We start from the raw sequence: 23,833 nt of genomic DNA, 5'->3' as shown, positions 1-23,833 counted from the left end.
GGGTGGTACGTACCATCGGAATTGCCCTGCAGAGAGACTTCCTGAAGAACATCATTTCTGTGCCATTGTCTGACTCTGATGGAAACTTGGTACCGTCTGAAGCACCTGTCACTTTGTTGCAAGGCGACGATGGCCATTGAGGCAAATACGGTCTTCTGTTGTAGTTTTCTATGGTTCCGGACTTGGACACGTCACTTGCACCAGTGTATATCGTTGCGCTGTCACCGGTAAAGTCATACATCTGTGACACAAAGTATGAATAACGATAATTTTAAATCTCCGATTAAAGAAAAAAGAATTGTAAAAAACAAATGTCTACGTATAAAATAATAAAACATGTCATGCGCATTAAAAAATAACAGCGTTGATTGCAGTATTTTGATGAAATACCGAAGGAATTTAAAACCGATTACAGGCTAATAGAAAAAGTTCGGAAAAACACACATTTCAGATTTTTAGTAGCTTATAGAGTACCGGTACTTACTCCAGTCCTTCCGTTATGAAAGAAAATATAGTATGATTAGGTATATGTTAAAAAAGTAATTAGAAATCAAAATACCTTTAATATTACGATAATCATAGCAGGTAATAATAATTAACAATTGGTAAAAAATAAAATAATACAAAATGCAATCTTTCAATACAACTTATTTATGTATTAACTGATGTTATTTTGCGTTACTATCAAGGAATATTGCAGTATTTATATCAAAAAAGCTCCAATTATAATATTATTATCATAAATAATAAAGCACAGTGGCATGTTAAGAATGTAAAAAAGCCAAAAAAATCCTTTTACCTATGTATATTGTATACTAATCATAAATATGAATTGCATTCAAACAGACAAACATTAACCTAACCTAATAATAATTGCTGTAAAAACATTGTGGCAACATTATAGGCTTATAGTAATAATATAATAATGCGAGAAAAAAAATGTCGTAAGTAATATCGTACAACCATTTATAAACCATATAAATAAATGTGGCAAATAAGATTAAACCTAAAATGCCGAATCGAGTATGCAAATCGAAACTATGCGGTTATATAAAATATTTCATAAAATACTTAAATACCATAAGTCAAGAAACGGTTGTGTGAATTTCTTATTAAATGCAGCTGTAAAAATAAACAGCAGTGATTTATATTCAAACAAGATATTGCCCAATATACATTAAACACTTAGGTATGATTTTTTACTGCGTACAAAATAATTCAATACATATTATTTAGTTATCCATATTAAACCGGGTAAACCGACGACGATTTATAAACCTATTCTATTATACAGCACAACTCATGACCTAACTAATCCGAAAAAATTATAAATATGATAATATCGTTTAACGTTTACAGCATATGTCGAACTACTTAAAAATTGTAATCAGTGATTCTTTTACTTGATAGTTATAATTTAACGCATTGGGATGGTCACTTACCGACACATTAATATAATATTAATATATATATATTATTATTATTACATAATATTATATTATCTTAATTAACTAGTCAAACTACATGTAAAATGTGTAACTGAACAAATTTATAATACTGCGGAATGTGCTTTAAATTGTTCTATACTATTCATTACAGTATACGTATAATTAAAGTGTATTACAGTATTTTTGTTCACAAAAATAATTATTATTTGAATGATCAATTTAAAGTATTATATACTATATAGGTACATAGTTAATAATTTTATATACTTAAGAAAATTTCGACGTTAAACTGTGTAAGTACATATTATTACATCAACGCTTCATGTACATAGGCGCATGTCACATGAGCTATTTTATTTTACAAGCAAATATAAATTAAAAATCGTGTTTGAGTACAACCCGGAGATTTATTATATGAATTATAATTAATAATTATATTTTAACAAATCGAGGCCAGCACCGAACAATAACCAGGATCCTTCATGTGAACTAATCACCGGTCATTAATTTCTGGATGTATAAACTCGAGTATTATATTATTTTGTTATATAATCCACACAGTTCGGGTAATCCAAACTTCGGATAAAATTGCCTGTCTGGTAATTATGCGGTCATGTCAAAATATAGCTTATAATGCACGTGCATTATAATATACACGTAGGCACGATTATACTTCGAAAGAGGCGAAGAAACATCCGACCACTCAGTCGAATAGACATGAAAACAAATAATTATGCAATTTTCAGCTAATGCGTAACGGATTTCGTTTTGAGCACACCTTGAACTTGAAAATCAATTATGCGAAGTGATCCGCTTAAGCATATTCAATCGTTATTTCGAAAACAATTTTATATTATACGTGGTATATTTTAATATGAGTATAATATGATTATACTATTATTACTGTAAATTAATAATTAGTCATAAGTTTTTAAAATGTTAATATTGGTTCATTACTTCACTCATATAACTATTCACTCTTATATTTATAACTTATAACTTATAACAGTTACAACTGAATTCTAATAGTTCAAAATCCAAATTCTATTCATAGAAATTCTCAGAAAAATATTCTCCTTTAAAATATAAAAAAGTAAAAAAATAGTGAACGTTTATTTTTCCGAACAATACTGTTTTGAAATTAATTAAAATGTTGTGAAAATAAATTTTTAAAAGGTATTAAGACTTCAAAATAATAAAAACAAAATATATCTAAATAGTTAAATCTTTTAATTGATATATTTTATAATTTAGTAAGTACATTTATGTCAAAACAATGGGAAAAATTGTAATAGCTTAATGTATATAAATTATGCTAGTACTAGAAATAGTTTTTTTTTTTCTAACATTCAATATTTTAAAACAAACCTAATAAGTAATAAGATAAGTATTGACTTGCTTATAATTTTTCTATACAAGTTTTGATAAGAATGCGTTTGAAAAGCGTTAATATAAGACTTAAAAACAGGTTATGCATCTGCTCACTTAAAATGTTTGATTTAGTAATAAATATTATTTTATTATACTATGCAATTATAACCTAAACAAAAATGCAACATGTTAAACTAATAGTTATTCCGTGTAGCTGTAGATAATAATTCGATAGGAGATATCTTTAATAAAATGATTATTTTACATATCTCTCGAAAAATCCTCCACATGCTTATAGAAGCGTTATTAACGATAATAATAAATTATTAATTTTGTTAATGAAAGTCATATACAAATGGCTTGACATTTTATGAGTAATATATTTTAGTACTATATATGCGTATATATGGCTCTATAGTAGTATATATATGCAATGTGTAATGTACTAATATGTATATGCACTATCTATTTATATATGCACAATATATAGCTATTAGCTATTAAGTTCATAAGCTTAAAAAAAAGTATTTTTACCTGTTAATCATTAAAACAATTACTTTAGGGATTGCTATTTTTTCAACAATTGATCTCAACTGCGTCAATATACGAGTATATATACCTGCTTTTAGTCTATTCAGTCAGTTTTTATTTTTAATCTTCATTTTTTTTTCATACAGAACGTTATATTAAAACTCACTCTGTCTATAAGGCCCAGCTTGTCAAACGCGATCCATGACGGCAAAAACTTGTTGCCTATAGTCACTAATGCACTCTCATAACCGAACATGAACTCCTTAGCCGTTTGTCTGATAAATGGTTTGGATTTCGTTTGGCGAATAAGTAGATTGACACCCATCCTGGTAATCAAAGATGCCTCTGCCATAACACTGGCAAAACTCTATAAACAGACAGTGATAAAACAAATTTAGAAATATTATTCTAGAATTAGAAGCGTGATTATACGCAAAATAATAATTATTATAAAAATATTAACGAGGTTAAATTATGGCAATCATATTATAATATATAATTTAATGCAACCCCATAGGTGAAGTAGACTAACTACCGTTTTCGTTAAAGCTTTGCATTTAACTAATATAAATACATATAGTTAGATACGCATAATTTTGAATTCGATATAACTACAGCAGGCGATATTAATTTAAGGTTTTACTTCTAAAACAACTTTGTGTCAACGGTCGACATAAAGTTAATATATTATTACGTTTTATTAAGTTAATTACCGAAAATATTATTTAGAATACATATAAAGTGTTTGAGGTTTGAGTAAATTATATGTAAATGGGTTTGTTTTATTGCTCTATCGGTATTTTTATAATATTATATTTGAATGTATCATTCAAAACATATCATTCGATTCGACCATTTCGTTATATTATTTTCCTCCAAGTGTTTCATAATATTATCATGATAATATAACAGGGATAGTCACCGAGAACGAGCGAATATGGAGTATGTACCTCAATATATGTATATAATATAATAGTATAATATTATTTGTATATCATTAAGACATACGTGTGATATGATATGGACACTTTACCGCGCTATGACATAAGGTGGCAATCGATCACCAAACATATATTTTGACCGGTATCAGTGTCCGTATTTGAGTATGATTTATTATGACTACAGCGGTATTGTATAGGCGATGGATCAGCGTCGTTAAAAATGTTTTCTTATACTTGATATAACTTACCAGAAGGGCTATGTTTGGTAATATCAACACGTCGTCTTCTCTACCAGTATTCATTTCCGGCACCCATGTCAACGGAAATACAGGCGTCATCGTCAGCGTATCGTTATTGTTAAACGTTACGTTTTTGTGTTCAGAATTTTCCCTGAAAACATTCAAATATTTTTATTAAAATTTAAAATTAGTACATATATTATAAAATGAACCGTTACAAATTCCATCAAATAAGGCACACGTAGTATAACTATTTGATTAGTAACAGGTACCTAAATACTAGACTAGGGAATCTCGATAAATAAATTCCGTTTTAAAGTTATGCTTTGTATTGTTTCAAATAATTAATATACTGTATGTATATTGAGTCACATGATCATTATAAACATTAAGTATAACTATTATTAAAAAACAAAATGTAATATTCGCCTATTGTAATAGTGTAGTACTATGATTTACTATTGTTTTGTAAAGTGGTTTTATGAGATATTAAAATGTCTGAAATTCATTTTTAGCGTCTTAAATATATTATCTTCACAGTATATACCACGAATATCAGTGAAAAAATATGAAACTCTAATTATAAAAGATGCAGATGAATAGAGGACTTAATTTAAAAAAAAAAATGATATGTCACAAGATTATTAACCTAAAATGGGTATCTTAAAGTGTTTAGGTATAATATATGATAGGTATGATGAATTACAATATTTGAAAAATTATATTATATATTCATCCTAAAATGTTTAGGAACTTTTTAAAACTTGATGTGTAAATTTTTCAGGGAAATACGATACATCTCAAAACTAATCAAAAATTATGTTCTATTCACTATTGTATCTACCGACACAAACAGTGTTTATAAAAATATCGATACATAAAAAACAATAATTTTTTCAGTGTACTCCTACATATATAAAAATAAAATCTATTACAAAAACATTACAATTTTTCGTTATATTTATTTATTTATTTTTTTGAGGATATGGAGGTGGACATTTTTTATCCGCGTTATTCATGGTGAATATATATGATAATTATTTTTTACGGTAACGTATGGAAAATCAATTTAGTGTAGGTACCTACGTCTTTATGATGTTCTCGAGAGTATAAATAACTTACACGACCTTACACTCAATTTGGTTGATTGATATATTATGAATAGTTACGATTAAAAAAAAAAAAAAACACGACCATATTTCATTTGTCAGAGATTAAACATGCCTGCGGTATACCCATACATATCAGCACCTCAAATGCTTTAACTATTATAACTAAAATAATATTCATGAACTATGATAAAATCGTGTATAATAATATGTATTGCAGCGTTTATCGTCATACGCCTGCCTATAATATATTATAATATTCTTTGACTAGCCTCTCCCTCGAACAAAAACTACATACCGATTTAAATGATTGATGGAAGTATGAATATATGAAACGCTCAAAAAGTATTTACATAAATTATCCGTTTAGGATTTTCAATAAACAAAAAACACAATAATTATAATTTATTGTTTTGACACTCAAGACAAAATGTTAATACTGATACTAAATACCTAGGTATGTTTTACAAAATTCATCAGAATCACAACAAACTGAAAATTATTTTAAGTAAAAAATGTTAACCAGCTTAAATTTTTCCAATATAATTTAGACAAAATAGAAGGTCTATTACACACATGTAGCATTGTAGCCAGATAATACATATCTGACTGCGTCTAAAATGTATCGAATTTTGTGCAATACTAGAATAAAGCATTATACGAAAATTAATGCGAAACAAAATTATTCACAATTACAATCTGTTGAAATAAAAATATAATATTTTCCACTGGTTTTTATTGTTGGTTTTTTTTTAATATCATTAAATTACTGATTTACTGCAAAAAAAACTTTCAAATTACATATTTAATATTATATACATTGAAAATTATGCCAACACAAATTTTAACATATGATTTCAGTTGCTACAACTTACAAGGTAATTGTATACTAAAGCACTCGTACCGACGAAAACAAGTCATTTACAAAGCATTAACGGCATAAATAATTATTAAGGATGGTTAGAAAAACTACAGGTAAGTAAAATATAACGCCTAAACCTATATAGCCATATAGGTTAATAAAAGTATTTCAAACCAAATATTGCTGCGTGATAAAATCTTTCCAAGAACAAGTTCAAAATTTAAAGGTAAAATTAGTTGCATTTGGTTGAGATTTTTTTTATTATTCCTTAAGCATCTCTTTTCTAATAAAGTATTATAGCATACTGCATAATAATAAAAACAGTTTTATACCAGAAATGTCTTATAAACTATATTATAATATGCCAAGTGTATGATATTAAATTAAAAAGGGACTCTTGCCTCTGCATGAATTCTTCTTATTAACAAATTTTGTTTAGATTTATTCAATAATCAATATCGATATCCAAAATATGACGGATAAGAATACTTAATACTTTACTTAGATTATGAGTAATTAAATCGCCAAATATATTTAAATATTATGGTAGCTTCTCAGTGATTAACTTAAATGCTGGATCGGAAGCGAAATTTTCAACGGGCCCTCCTTTCCAGGCATTAAATAGTGAGGTATGAAGGGGTTCATTCATCTCACCAAAATTATTTTATGCATTTTTAGAAAAATATTGTTTGAATTATTAAAAAAAAAAAAATAATAGTTTAGTGTAAATTATTAAAAGAAAAACTTTGTATTATTTCAGGCCTTCCTTGCAAGGCAACAGCCCATTTACGCACGCTCCCTCTCTTATTTATGCAACTACAGCTACTATAGCCAAACATCATTATCTCTACTAGTGTTAATTGTTTCTTGTAAACGCTATTTGTAGAACTGAACGACTAACAATCACCTCAAAATAATGAAATAAACTATTTCAACCGAAAAATGGTAAATATCACCTTTTATTTTTAAACTCGGGGTACACTAGGTACTTTCAGTCCTGAAATATTTATTCTGAATACTATTTTATTTTATTATAAACATATTTATACATCAATTTAGAATTATTAATTTTAATATTTGCATAAAATTTATGTTACAGGAAAAAATATTTACTAAATTGAAACTAATATATTAAGTATAATAATAAATCATAAATGAAAAAGTATAATAATGATGTAATAAAATATTAAGAACTAAGGATAATTCTAAAAGAAAAAACATTAAACTCCTGTATTTAATATTTAATATAATATAATGTTATTACTTATTGAAATTCATAATTTAAACACACTTGATTATTTAGGTAATTAGTCAACTACCTAGTAATAACCTAACCGAAAAACGCAGTTTTTATTTTCTTTAGTGGAATTTTCCTATATTATTGCACAATATATCTTAATACACAAAGAGAATGAGTAATGCACAGGTATATCTCAAAGTGTACAGAATTATCTTAATTGATTTATTGTGTACAAATCATAAACGATCATCTCAATGATCATAAAATAATAGTATTGATGTTAAAATATCACTGTAAAGAGACCGAATTTTTTCAAATTGTCAATTTATTTCGACCATTTGCTCGAGTATGCACCATAGTAGCTATTAATATTCAGACGCTTTGTTACGTCAAATTAAAACTCCGTGATGCGTCCCTGAATTCGATTACCGCCTGAGGTATTTTTTTGACGTTTCACGATCGGCGGCCCCCCCCCCCCCACTATAACCGACTACTGCGGATAAGTTATTATTATACAAGTTAATCGACTAAGAGTTCGAATCTATACCTATCTATAGATATTTGTGTTACGTTTAAAAAAAATGTACTACCGTCCGCTTTGGCGTTTCAATCATTCTGGTTTGCCTTCGTGATGCAAAACCCCAATAAACATACATAAGTTCATATACCTATCAGGTTATATAACTTCTAAGTAGCTTTTCTTATAAGTACAAATATTCGTAATTTGCGCATAAAACAAAATAAGTATTATAATTATAAAATATAATGTTATATAATCATGTCAAGTTACTGTAGGTAATGGTTTTATTTTTTTAACTTTATTTATTTTTAATCTTTTCCGGCCAGGTGGTGCACATTATCATTAAGTTTATTATACGACTTACCTACACCGCAATGTGATTTTACGCATCCGTATTCACACGAGACGAATCTATACGGTTTTTATATAATAGTAAAAAATAGTACGCGCATAACAGATATTTATAGTAGGTACTCGATAATTATTAGTATATTGTTTGCGAAGGAACACCGCACGATGCTAGATATAATTATATTAGATTGTAAAATTGTGAAATATTTATAAATATTATTTATACATAAATACACTCTATAATTATTACATTACTTACACCGTGTATCATTAAAATATAATCTTAGATTATTAAATTTGCTCGGTTTGTCTTAAGTGTGTATTTTTTCAAGACCAGTATATTATTATGAAAACGCGCTTACATACCACATACGTATGATTGCGGGCCCAGTGTAGTGTATTAATTAAATTTGCAATTGAAATTCAACACAATGTAAATGCTCTCTTATACAGTTAAGCAACTTTTCTTACCCATTGCAGACATTAATGTGCGTTTTACACTTTTTCATACATTATTATGCTTCTCGATTTCGACGAAAATAAAATCCCACATCCCTCGACAAATGCAGATATAGATTATAAATAAAGTCTTCGTGTCTGAACATCCCGAAACGACTAGCAGATTCGTGTAAACAATATTTTTAAAAATTTCAGATTCACGATTTCGCGTACAGGTTTCAATTAAATAATAAAAATCTTAAATTCTGAACTCAATAGTCAACTATACTTACACAATTCTTATTATCTGTACGTAAACGTAAATATGTAATTCTATAAACAATAAATTACACTTATACATTTCGTAAGAGAAGCAGTCGATAATAGGTTATAGTCTGTATTGGTATTGATTGCATTGCATTTATGTACTTATTTTTTTTTATTATTTTCCTTTTTGCGTCGAAATAAAGTGAAAAAAATGTTCAAGTAACAATACTAAATACGGCGTTTATGGCATTCAAGTATTAATTGGATCAAGTATATAATACTATACAAGCAATGTGTGTTTGTGTTACTAGCAATAAATTGCAATTACATTTTAAGCCGATTGGGTTCAGCGGATGGAGCCAAAAGTAATATGATAACATCATTTTTTTTTTTTTTTTTTGGAGGGGGTGTATAGTACTTTATATTTATCTTATTAGTTTATTATGCAAAGAAGATAGATTGTAAATAATATTTTTTTTATAAAAAATCTCATCTATAGAATTAATATGTAGTGTACATTTAATAGGAACTTTCAATGTATCAATCTGAAGAAGAATTTCAATAAATTGAATACCTAAGACAAAATAGAACATTTTTTGAAAGAATCCAAGAAATATGAATTCAATTTGAATTATCTAAAAATTATTTTTATATTACTATTAAAATTTAAGATAAATCTGTATATTGCCTATGTTTACACATCAAAATTAGGTACTCATTATTTTACCACCGTAAAAAGTTATTCCAAAGTCCAAACAATAATTTTTTAAACATGGTTACATTCTTAAACAACTAAGAATTCTTTTTATCTATGTGTAAGACGTAAGTATACATAGATAACATACTTTTTTCTTAATATTATGATTTACAGTATATACCTAACTTAAATAAAATATTTATTCAAATTAAATTATTATCAGCTTTTAGTATTTTAGGACTAGTATTCACTATTTTTTTTTTAAACGAACGTTAAAAACCGAGAAAAAAATAATAGGAAATGACTAAATATTGTAATAAAATTTATACAGAAAAATCATTTTATTTTCGTATTAGAGATACATTTGGCTTTGTACAATACTTGGAGTATATTTAATTTAATACTCATTTAATATATTATTTGATGATTTAAATTTAAATTTATAAATATTAGACGACATCATTATATATCATACTGAGAAAAAAAAATATTACATATTTATGATATTGCTGAAAATAATAAAATATTATCTAAATATTAAGTTAAAAATTTAAAACAAACCAACATCTTTTAATTTATGTTTATGTACTATGTAGTATATAATAATAAATTTATAAATAATGATGCAACACGATTAGACGACAAGGAAAATTTAAATTAGACTTCTAAACAAATATTGAATTAATTATTACTCGCCCGATTTGATAAAGCTTAAAATTATTTCCCGGAGAGCACTAAACACAAATTATTTCTATTAGATATACGTTCGTTTACATGTTATAATTAATAAATAAGAATGGATTTTGAACGCATTCAATCGTTTATGTTGATATCTGTTTCAAATAATTTTACAATAATTATTTCTTTAATCATCATTTCGCAAATATATAGTTCAAATAGGTATAGTTTATAATATAAAATATGTAGGACGTAGGTATCTCATTAAATTTGTTTTTAAATATAACCTATATCGACTCTATCAGGACTCAATACTAATCGGTCTCAACAAAGATGTTATCCGTACATCATTTGCGTATTATTGTATGTATTTCAAATTCATTGATACACAATACACGAATGTATAGATATTTAAGTTATGTGTATGTATTATAATGTTTATAAAAATATAGGTATATATACATTTATTTTATCACTCCATAAAACATAAAACACTTAGTTACGCACCGTAATAACATTATTTTTTTTTTTTAAAGTAAACGAGATTAAATATTCTAAAGTTGAAAAGTATGAGTTGATGGCCCCACTTTATCTCGCACATCTACGTAGTTGTACATATTATTTATCAGTATTACCAGGGGCATCGTTTTCGGTGTTTGTTTGCAAGCTATACAATCGCGGATCTAAATTTGTACTGACCAAAATTATGGTCTACGTTGAAATCCAATACACTGAATTATTATACCAAATTACAAATAATCATTACATTTTGAAATAGGAAATATAATAAAAGATTACATTTTAATCTATTATTTTCATAAACTTAAATTGTAATTATTATTGTTTATGACGTTTACGTAGTTCATTACAGCAATTAGTTTATTGGTCTATTATTTGAAACCAGCAGTTAATATTAAATTTTTAAAATAGACTTACTTTATATGAATTTTTAAAAATAAGACACGTATATCTAGGTACAATCAAAACAATATTTTTTGTATCGTTCGAAATAATGTGTATAGATACTAAATACGTATATTCTATCCATTAAGCCGTCATTTAAATGGGTACCTATTTTTATATTTTTACTTTTATCTTCATAATATTGATTTCTATAGAAATTTTAAATTTATAACGATAGTTAAAATTTTTTTTAAATATTTTATCTATTTTAATTGAAAGTTAAATAAAAACTATTCAGTCTATATTAACTCCAATGATAAAATATCATGAACTTACGAATAATATTGAATAAATAGTAATAATGAAAAAAAAAATTATAAATATTATTGTATATTTGATAGAAGATTTTTGTAGTTTTTGATATAGTAGTTGGTAATTTAAAATTTAAAATACACCTCGTGCTATACTATAATTGTTTGTTTAAAATAAGTACTAGTAAATTGCGACTTGAATGAATTTCCTAGTTAATATTTTATTTTGGCTTGCTATTAATTTGGTGGACTTATCAAACAACTGAAATGACGCCCTTGAATATATGTACACATGTATTATCCGCATGTTTCGATATGGTTAATGCCATATCATGAATATTTTTTAGCAATAGACATTATATAGCTTATTACCATACGCTGATCATCAATAAAACAGAACACATTTTATACCTACTGTAAATTGTTTTGCGATTAAAATAATATATTTTCTGAAAATAGTTAATAACAACGACGAGTTTTGATATAATATAATAATTAACGTTTAATGCAAAATGAGTAAAAATTATACGCTGTGTATTAATTTTCCTGTTTTTATTTTTCATCTTTGTCTTATTTTTTATTATTACAATTTTTTTTTTCTTCTGACTTAGGCGTACCTATTGATTATAAAGTTATATCATTTCATGAGTGACGTATCAATTTGTAAGGCAGAATTACTTATTTCCTCAAGCACTAAACAATGAAATACTGTAAGCTCAAAGAAATAAATGTAATTATATTTTAATAACAAAGTATATGTATATTTAATACATTTTAATTGTTTGGATTAATAACAAAGTCTTTAAAAGTAAAAAATAAATATCAATATTATGTAATCTATCTATAGGTAAATACCGCATATAATGTCGATCGTGCTCTCGCTATATTTACGTTGATTGTGTATAGCATGTATATCACTAGTTTTGATCTTAATCAATTGTTCAGGTTTCAAGTAAAAATCGTTGCCCGTTAGCGATACACATAAAAATGTATATTGAATAACATGAATAACATTGATGTTTTGACGTTCATTGCCGCCAAGTTAAGAAACGGCTGAAGTTAAAATAAATATACAAATAAAGTAAATGAAATGTACATTTTTTTCAAAATCAATTAGATTCATAAATAAAAGATATCAGAAAACATAATACAAGCATTTTAATAAATAAGTATAATAATATATTATCATTATAAGTACTGTTATTTGGTTAAACCCAAAATGTCGAATAAAAATCTTTTTAAAATCAAAATGTATTTATTTGTCTAAAATAAATTTTTAGTAAGAACTTGTCAATTTCTGTCCAAAAAATTAATAAAACGAATTGTATTACAAGTTTATACACATAGCTCTGTTGATTATTTTTAAAGTTTGCATTAATGATTAATCTTTAAAATTTATAAAAATTTTATTCGTAAATAAAATATAATAAATCAAACACACTACACTCATATATTCTACCTACAGGTAAAGATTTTTTGGTTAAGTTATCAATGAGTAAATTTCTATTAAGCAAAATGCAAAAAGTACGGTGGAACGGTCTGTACAATAATTCACTATATAATATGTATAATTGTATACATTATTTAGAAACTGTTTAAATTTTAAATCATCAGCTGGACCTACTATGTCATTGTCAATCTTAAAATTAGTTCTCCGTATTTTATACGACAAACATTTTCATTTGGTTTTTAAATTTAACATCGTTTTCAGTTCCTTTTTTTTTTTTTTTTTTGAGTAAAATTCATCACTATTAATGTACACACGCAAAAAAAAGAAAATGATAAGAAACTATATTAAAAAATAATTATATTACTGAAAAATAAAATATGGTGTGCAACGATGCAACGGCACAACCTACTGGTATTTGAATCGTTATTGAAATTAATAATAAGTTAATATATTAATTTAACTAATTAACAAAATTATTATAAATTATAATACTATTATTGATTTATTTTTATATGAGTAAGTTAGACTGATTTTAACGTTAAGCATAATAATGTTAAAGTATAATAAGAAATCTAATATATTATTATTTTAATTTATTTTCTGCATTTTATAAGTTTCATCACAAACATAATATATTATAGTATTTCTTATGCTATACGCTCACTATACCTGCTCCTAAAGGCGTTATATTGTATTTATTTTTATTTATTCTTCAAGAAGATAATGGACCCCACTGAACATTCACAATTTTAAATATAAATTCATTAATTATTTAATACACAATTAAATAATTACAATTTGTTATAAACGTTTCTCACATAAATTTAACATTCAAAACATACCTGTAGACATATGGGCCGACTTCTTGAAACCGCAATTTTTCGTCTCTCCCGGACAAGAAATCTTCACGGTTTGTTATATTGAATATGTATACTTTTAGATAAACATCTACTTCTGGTGTTTTCCACATCTCGAACGTTTCATCACCTTTGCTCATTACGAGTTTCTAAAAAAAAAACAATTCCAATGACAATACATTAATATTTTCCCGAGTTCGTTGTTCATTAATCAATATACTTAGACGATATGGACAAATTATCGGATTGTATCAGATTATTGACGAATTTGTTAAATATCAAATTTATTATCGATCCCTACCGTAAAAAATAAAAATAATAAATACATAGATATTAGGAGGTACTGGAATATTCTCGTTGCCACAATGAAATCAATAATCTGATTCAGGATTAATATTATCGGAGGTTGAACAATATACGTGTTGAAACGATGTCTAACTTAACGAATAAACAAACAAGTTGATTATACAGATAATCGGTAAAAATATATAATTTTTTTTTGTATTTTCGATTTTTTTGAAATCGTGAATGAAATTGTCATTTCAAAATTAAAATTTATACATTTTAATAATGTGTTATTAAAAGGTACAGCTATCAAATATTGTTATCACTTTGCTATCGATTAAAATAAAATATTATACAAGAACGAACATATATTACAAAATAGTAAAATACACTGAATTACCGCGAATTATAACTTATTTTCACTATATCAAATTTCGAATTTCATTTATACACTATTTAAATTTAAATATACATGCATATTAATTATTATTTCGTTTAATATTCTACAATTTTTATTTATATACTTTAATTATACCATCTTATACATCAGTGGTATAAATGTATAATAAACATGAATGCTAATACAATAATAAAAAGATATGTTCATATTATTGAAAAAACCATTCTGTAGTAAAAATTAAAAATTAATAACGTTCGGTTATTTATAAACGCATTAACTTTTTTTTTGGTCGTCATAATAAAAGGTATGCCTACTCTATACGAGAAAGAGTAATGTCATAGCACTATATTATTTTAGTTATTTAAACAAAATATTATCAACATTCGTGGTTAGTTATAAGAATATTATAAGTAAGTAACAACACATTCATAATAAACAATGATTATGAATAAATTAAGCACGCGGAAACTCGATTATTATTATTATTATTATTGTTATTTTGTATTATGTATAATAGTAGATACAAAATAGAATATAAACAATTATGCACATCTAGGTGCAATTCTGAAATGAAGAATCCATTTTTTTTTTCTTGACATATATGTATATATATATATATATTAGATTTTCAGGTTTACGGTCCGTATAATAGTAGAGAGTTAAACTGCCTACGTCATAGCCTCGTAGCAATTAATTTTTTGACCTGAAAACGAGTTACTTCTCGTCTGTAGGTACTGAAAACATCAGTGGTTAAAGAGTATTATTATAGGTTGCTATAAATTATGCATATTTTATTATGCTTCTGCATTTATGATTTTATTATGACCCGAATCATTTGCGATTAACTTCAAAACAAATCGCAAAATAATAAATACCTACCCATATAATGCGAAGAACATCTATATCGCAACAACGACTACGTTAAAAAAGGCTATTAATGCTATTATTATTTAATTTTGTTTTACTTCGTACCACTTATAATAACTGCTATAACATAGACACCTATACCCATATTATGACGCGGATCGTCGAACAACGCATTGGGATAACCCCGGTGAATAAGTAAGTGGCTGGAGAACAGGTATTGCCTACGTGTTCACGGTCGCGGTCGTGGTCATCGCTGTTATCCCCGGATGTGCCGCAAGAAATATTGTTAAGAAATAAATAAAAACATGTTTGACTCAACGACGACGGAGGCATATAGGTTCATATCTATTTAACTTTTTCAACGGAAGTGGGAAGTAGGGGGTTTTTCTGTTTAACTATTTACATGACTCACAGCATAGATTAATTTTCAAATTGGCTGAACAAAATGCATTATTTGTGCCTAAATATTATAATATGATCCTCGGTTCGCCTCTATATATATTGTATACTAAGCAATGGGGATCATTATAATATTATTTATGAAATAATAATATAGTCGATTTGGAGATAAGTATTTGACCTTAAAAAAAATGCAAGACGCGTTTTAGCTGCAGTCGATTGTATGTGAAATTGTGAACGTGTTTGGGTACCGTTCATACAATTTCTGATCATCAGAATATTCGATAAAAACATTAAAATGTTCTATTATAAATACAACGTTGACACGTCGTAGATCCTAAAGTATACGTAAGAGTATAATACGAGTACATAGACGCGTATCGTATAATATATAAATGTACTGTGTAGTGATTAACTAAGTATGCTACATCCCCATTTTATTAATTTATTCATATTTTAGATTCAAAATTCATATTTTGGAATTATTAATTAAGTTATATACTTAAGTACGATTCTTTCAATTATTTAGATTTTTTTTGCCATTTAAGAAGTATACAGTGGTGAACCAAACTTATGTTTTTTAAATGAGAACCAACCTTTTTTTTTACTGTAAATTATTAAGTAGATAATTAATGAATAGTTTCTGAGTTATTTAAATATGTTGTCAAGGTTAATAGTCTTTGAAAATGAGTTGAAAGAATTATCAACTAATATAATATGTAAAAAAAAATAATATTAAATCATTTATTATTCATTTTTATAAATTATAAGTTATTAATAGTTAAATTAACATATTAATTGCTAAAATTCTTAAATCATAATAACACCCCGTAGATTTTAGCCATCGCTGACATTAACATTAGTACAGAAAGTTAAATAACTCAAAAAATATGCTCATCTTTAGATATACTTTTTCAAAAAAGTCATCCGATTAAAAATCATCATGAAAAAGAGTGGTTTTCATTTTTTTAGTGTTTCATGAGAAATACAAATTTAAAATAGGCACATATGTACATATCTAAACCAGTGGTCAGCAACTTTTTTGGACTCTCTGACCACATTCATGAATTAAAAAGAGCTCGTGGGCCGGATAAAAATAAAAATTTTACATTCTTAAATTTTTCCTATGAAAAAAAATTACTGTCTAAAATTATGAAATAATAAAATGAATTAAAAAAAAAATTGTCGTTCTATGATTTAAAGCGACGCGAGACGCCGATTGCCGATCACTGAATTCTAAACATAAAAAATACATCACAAATAATATAAATCTAACTTTAATTGTTAAAAAAATCTTTAAAATATGCTCAAGTACATAGAATACCTATTAAATTGCTATAAGCCTCGATAATTACACCATTGATAAAAAATGGTTAAAGTTCATTCATAAATAAGTTCTACGTCCGAATCTACATATATCATTCACGATACACCCCGAGTGCAAGCTGAAGAATATCAATATATTATGTGTTGCACATATACCCTTGTGTGTATACATCTATAAAATATCTGTTGAGCACATCATAATGCGCGCTGCTGTTTAATCGTTTCGTTTATGTTTCAGAGAAATATTGATACAGACGAATAGGAAGACTTTTTATTTTTACCGTGTACCTATAATCGGCGTAAATATAATTGTACTACCAAAGTTAATAATACTACCAGCCTACTGAAGACACGTACATGTACTGAGAGAGCGACAGCTTTGTGCAGCGGACACACGGCGAATTGAATAATACTATAAGAATAATCATTTTTAATTATATTTCATAATACACGGACCGGCTATTTAGTACGTTTGATAAACGGTAATTTTTTTTTTATTAAAACGTGTGACAATATATTATACTGTATTGTTTTACTTAAAACTATAGAATCGTAAAGTCCTTAAAATAAAATATCTTATGACTATTGCCTATAGCCGCGGACTACCGTCACTTACCCATTTGAGTATTAATTGAAATGGATCGAACACGGCAATTAGCGTACCCAGAACAAGCGCGGAAATGCCAATCAGCATCAACGATATCAAACCTGGAAACAAATTAAAAAAATAATTATCCATCATGTAATTCTGCAACGTCATATTAGTGGTACTGTATAATATATTAATAGTATGTTTTATACTACGCGCGTAATACATGCAAATCGTAAATGACTAAAATTTATAAAACTATGACAAAAACATAATACTGAAATCATCATTCAATGCTATATTACCTATATTATATCTATTATGGCTTAAAATAATAAACGTTAGTATTGGAAGTACGGTTTAGGTAATAGGTGACAGGTGTTATTTTTCACTAAAAATAATTTTAACACTGTTTGACTGGCATGAAATTTGTTATTAGCTTACGGGTGGCACTAGTTTTTATAAATTTATTAAAATTACAACTTATATCGCCACATTTTTACAACTTGTTTACGCATCGTTTTTAAAAATACATTTTTATTTTTAAAATGGTTAGATATGGAAAGTTTTTAGCTTCATTCGTTTTTCTTAGATGTTCATCATTTGGTTTTACAGGCTACATAGTTTGGTTAAAATTTGAATTTGGTAAAAATACCTACATAATATTATGATAAAAACATATAATCCGCCAGGTGGAGCAATAACTATTAAATTTTCAAAATATGTAGGTAATCTTATGGTGACAAATATGGCAAATTTTAATATTAAATCTATTTAACTACCTCGACATTATTATTTTTAAGCTCCCACGAATGAATTATAATTTTATATTTTACTAAACCAAAATTAGACTAAATGAAATTTGTACAATAAATAACATGCAATTTTACATCAAGGAAATATAAAAGATTGAATTATGAGCATATTTTCAAAAGTCGATATTAATTTCTTTAATAACATGTGGCGATTAAAAATTTAAAATGTGATAATTTGTACTTAAATTTTAAAGATATTTTTACGTGCGCATTAAAGTATGTTTATAATAGGTATCTTCTTCTAAAAAAAAATATTACTGACGCGCAGAAATAATTTTTTTAAACATGAGTAGTACCTATTCTACAGTTAAGTAAACGATTTCGGATTTAAAATAAAATAATCGTTATATGCACAAAAGGTCATAGGAGTGATTACTTATGTAATATTTTTTGCATAAACAAATTTCATGTTTTAAACGGGACATTTTAAAAAGTGTGCAAACGAGTTGTAACCTAATTTACCAAAATCAAGAAAATATTTATACATGAGGTCATGCAAACAATTTTATTTTTCGAACCAAATATTATAAGGTTTATAATATTATAATAATTATATATTATATCATAATTTTTAAGGGTTATTATTAATTATTGTAACACTTTCTTCATTGATTTAATTGATTTTTTATATTGTATTATATGCACACTATATAGGTACCTACTATTATATTATTATTATAATATATTATCTAACCTAAGTATCTTAACTCTTAAGTCTATATACAATATACAGATATAGGCACATATATAAACAAAATCCACTGATCTAGTAAATGAGATTAACTGTTAAGTATAGAAAAAAGTAATAACTATAAAAAAAATGGTAAGATTTAATAAAAACATAACTATAGACCGTTAAAGTAGTTATAATAATACAATATTATCGGTTTATGATCTGTACAACAAGAAAAATCTAGTTTTTTCAACCGTATTATTTTTTAATAACAACGAATGATTGTAAGACGCTAATACTTTTAGGTACCTTTACTCTTTAGTAAATGTAACCGAACAAAAATCGATTAGATACATCAAGTTTATAAAATATAATAACTTTTAAAACTTTGAAACCATAGAATATTATATATATATATGGTACCTTCAGCTTGTATTCACTTCACATCCTAAACGTTTTATGCTATAACAACGTTGACATAGTAGTCATTCTTATAAGACGTGTAATAATATTATATAATTTAATGCTTGCCTATCCTACCTACAATAATACTCGACAGTAAAATTGAGTGCAATATTTTTTTTCCTCGTACGATTTATGGACTGCGTAGATATGATAGAATTTTACGGGCGTAGGAAAAAAATCTAACTTTCAACATAATCGCGTTCAAATGATTGCGGGATAGGTAGGTAGGTATTACCTGCCTACATCAGCGAGCATCATAAAATACGCAGTGGCGCAAGTCGAGCGTATAATATAATAATAGAGTCTTCATAGTAAGTCGTATTACAAAACGGTCGTGAAATCATATCAATCTTGCATATCAACACAGACTGGCACAAACGCGCTCGAATTTTCAGCCCATCGAATTTGAGAAAATATGTTCCACGCAATAGATTAATTTATTTAAAACTTTGAACGACTTTCGGCTATAATAACAATTACTTACAAACATATGATAAAATATAATTAATAGAGAAATTTAAAGTGGTAAAACGTGGTTGATCGATACAGATGAGAAAAAATTGTTGTCACGAATATTGTCACATCATGGTTGTCAAAGGTGCATATTTTGAAACGTTGGTTTGTCTCAGAAGCTCAATAAAAAATAATTCATGTGATCCGATTTTATTGGCATTCGGATGATTACAGTGTAGTTATAAAGTATATAGGGCATTATCAGGCGACTTAACAATACCCATATTATGTAAAAAGAGTACCGAAAATCTGAAAATCTAACGTCTTTCCTCTAAATAAACCAGGTCAAGAACTTACATTTTAACTGTAAGTCCTTTATTCACTTAGAAAATACGTGATATTCAAGATAAATCCCATTAAGGCAAAAAATCTATTCTGAATTTAGTTTATTAGTCACGGTGTAGTTAGCTACTTCCTTTAGGAGATCAAATCATCGTCCCATACCTCTAAATAAAAGACGAACCAGGCACCAGTATATAGAAATATGAAAGGTATTAAGCAGCAAAGCAATATTTTTCTTACATAATAATTTTGTCCCTTTTTTTCATTCTTAGAGCCGACCTTGTGGGCATTAGCTATAAGCAAGTACTTTAAGTCTTTATATTTCCAAACTTATAATATAGTAATATACCTATTTATATAATATACCTACTATATTTTATGGTCTACGATGTCTACATACATTGAATTTTAGATGCATTTACCTGCTTTCTGCAGATGTTGAACAATAATAGTGTAAACGCACACACAAAAGTGTATAAACCTTTAGCGATTAAATTATTATAATATTTGAAACGAAAATAACTGAAATGGAAAATACGTCATTACACAATATGATGCACTTGTGTTTTATAAATTAATAGAATACTGTGTCTGAGGAAGATTAAATAACATGATAATATGCAAATGTGCAGGTATTGTGTTTTAAGAGCCTTTTAAATTTTTTAAATTAATGTTACTGTAGGTATAACAGATCCTTTAACATGATTTTTATTATTTCGTTTGCTCACCTGTAGCATTAATCGCTTTACCATTAGGTACCTACCTACTTAGCAAAGTAGATATGTACTCAATCGTATAATAGGACTTAAAAAGCCATTAAAATAAAAAGCGTAAGTAAACTACTATTACGAATGTATACACATATATATTATATATATATACTTTTTTTTAATATTTAAAACGGTTCGTTACTAGTATTATTATCACAGGTCGTTTCATGTGCACACAACAAGGTTGCATACATAGGACAAACAATGAGAAACGATATCAATGCGCATTGCAATACGGTAGTCTATAAAAACTAACAATTTATTAGTGTTATTTTTGTATTATTATTATATAGTTTAGAAGATAAAAATGAGTTGAAAATGCTGAAAGTTAAAATATTATTTTTCTATCGCTTGCGTAACTACGTGCCTATAAATTTTATTTTTTTAAGTGCATCATTGAAACGGCATTATTTAGAGCATTTTTTTTTATCGTTTTAGGGCTTTTAAATCCAGTAGCTATTTATAAAAGGATAAGTTAAAATTAGCTGTCATAAAAAATAAAAATAATTAATTAGATAGATACATACACTGTGACGTCTGTGATACGTAGAAGAATCATGAACCATGACTATATCAATAATCATTATACGTAATATACATGACGTGTGAAAATTTTATTAAGTATGAGTCTATAGCGGTGTACTCGTACTTGATTATCAAAAAATTATATAGATATCACGTGGGTACGCTAAACGTGTTATTACATTGAGGCGGTAATTGCTATACAATTCTGGATCACAATTGCTCACAAGTCATAATAATGTACTTTATACACATATTAAACGGTTATAATATTATAATATGTAATTGTATTACATGTTATGCTTGTAATTTGATTACAGAAATTATTCCAACGGTTCTAAATATCTGTACTACATTAACTGAGTTAGAATACTTAACGTAGGTATATTATATTTTGAGCAACTATTATTATGTACTACTATTATGATTTTTTAATTTGTTTTCTATTGCAATCTTACGGAACTTATTTACAGTTTGGTTATTAGATTGTGCAGTTTTGCAGTGGTTTATAAATTTATAATATGTAAATTGTGAATCTATCATAAATAATAATTGTTACCTATCAAGGCATCGTACCCACCCGCTACACGATAACAATAACTCATCTGAGTCCTCTAAGCTATATAATCCGAAGCTAATATCGCACTTGCACTTATATTATGACCAACCTTGTTTGGTGAACTGATGAAACAACAGTTTCGTATTTATTATTTATTATTTTTAATTTATTATGCGTCATTTTTTTTTTTTACTTCATTGTTTTATTTTGTATAAATTAGTTATTATTAATTGACCAAAGCACACAACAGTATGCAATAATATAACAACAGTAGGCAACAACTACAAACACAAAATATGTTTACATTTTGAGTACTTATATAACATCAGCGCTGACTTTTAAATCGGTTCAAGTCAGTGTAAAAATGTAAAAAATAAAATGAAATATAGACCAATACCGTTGGACAGAGAATTCAATTAATTTTTAAATAAAACAAGTAAAAAAAAATATCTAAAAAATATCTAAAAAAAAAAGTAGAAAAGTTTTCGGATAGATCACTATAATAGATATATCAAATTGTATACGATAAACGATTTTGAACGAAGACCCAAATGACAAAATTGCATTTAGGTATTATATTATTAACATTAAATTATTATTTGTTATTAATTTTTGAGTAAAACAGTGTAAATAATATTTAAGTAAAAATAGGTAATATCTTAAAATTGTGTTCTACATATTATGTTGTAACGTAAAGTAATAATATACATAAATGCTTTAAGTCTCCATAAATAATGTTTTTAAATTATAAAAAAAATGGCACGTAATTATGATCGTCTTAATAAGTAATTTAGTCTAAAAATGAATTTCAAATGTTTATAAATATTATTTGGTAAAAGTTTCAAAATAAAGATATCAATTTAGTTAAAAACCGATTTAGCGTACAAATTCTCGTTTTTTATAAAAAAATTTTCTCAATTATTAAGAAAAGTACTGAAAAATTAATAATTGTACATTTATTATTCCACTTAGGATCTAAAAAATAAAAATATTATAAGCGTATCTAATTGAACTGACAAACAATATAATATGTATTAATAAAGTAATATTATCTTCAAAGTACTTTACATATACAGTGTTATAAATGAAAAATTGTTGCTATCATAATTAGAGATAAATACGATATATAACGAATAAAAATCTAAATATTTAAAA

The 23,833-nt window shown here is 26.4% G+C and overlaps 1 protein-coding gene across 2 annotated transcripts in view; it reads right to left on the bottom strand.

Moving 5' to 3' along the window:
- LOC113556187 (scavenger receptor class B member 1-like) overlaps nucleotides 1–23,833 on the bottom strand; it is a 77,074-nt gene that overhangs the window by 5,618 nt on the left and 47,623 nt on the right. For both annotated transcript variants that reach the window (XM_026960990.1, XM_026960992.1), the window contains exons 2-6: nucleotides 18,107–18,198; nucleotides 14,199–14,362; nucleotides 4,540–4,681; nucleotides 3,517–3,717; nucleotides 14–241 (exon numbers count right to left, since the gene is read on the bottom strand). In XM_026960990.1, coding sequence (XP_026816791.1) covers nucleotides 14–241; nucleotides 3,517–3,717; nucleotides 4,540–4,681; nucleotides 14,199–14,362; nucleotides 18,107–18,198 — 827 coding nt within the window. The remainder of the gene's footprint in view (nucleotides 1–13; nucleotides 242–3,516; nucleotides 3,718–4,539; nucleotides 4,682–14,198; nucleotides 14,363–18,106; nucleotides 18,199–23,833) is intronic.

Source organism: Rhopalosiphum maidis, chromosome 3 (assembly GCF_003676215.2).
Source record: "Rhopalosiphum maidis isolate BTI-1 chromosome 3, ASM367621v3, whole genome shotgun sequence".
NCBI lineage: Eukaryota > Metazoa > Arthropoda > Insecta > Hemiptera > Aphididae > Rhopalosiphum > Rhopalosiphum maidis.
Note: the sequence above shows the minus strand (reverse complement) of the source record. Positions and strands in the feature narration are given on the sequence as shown.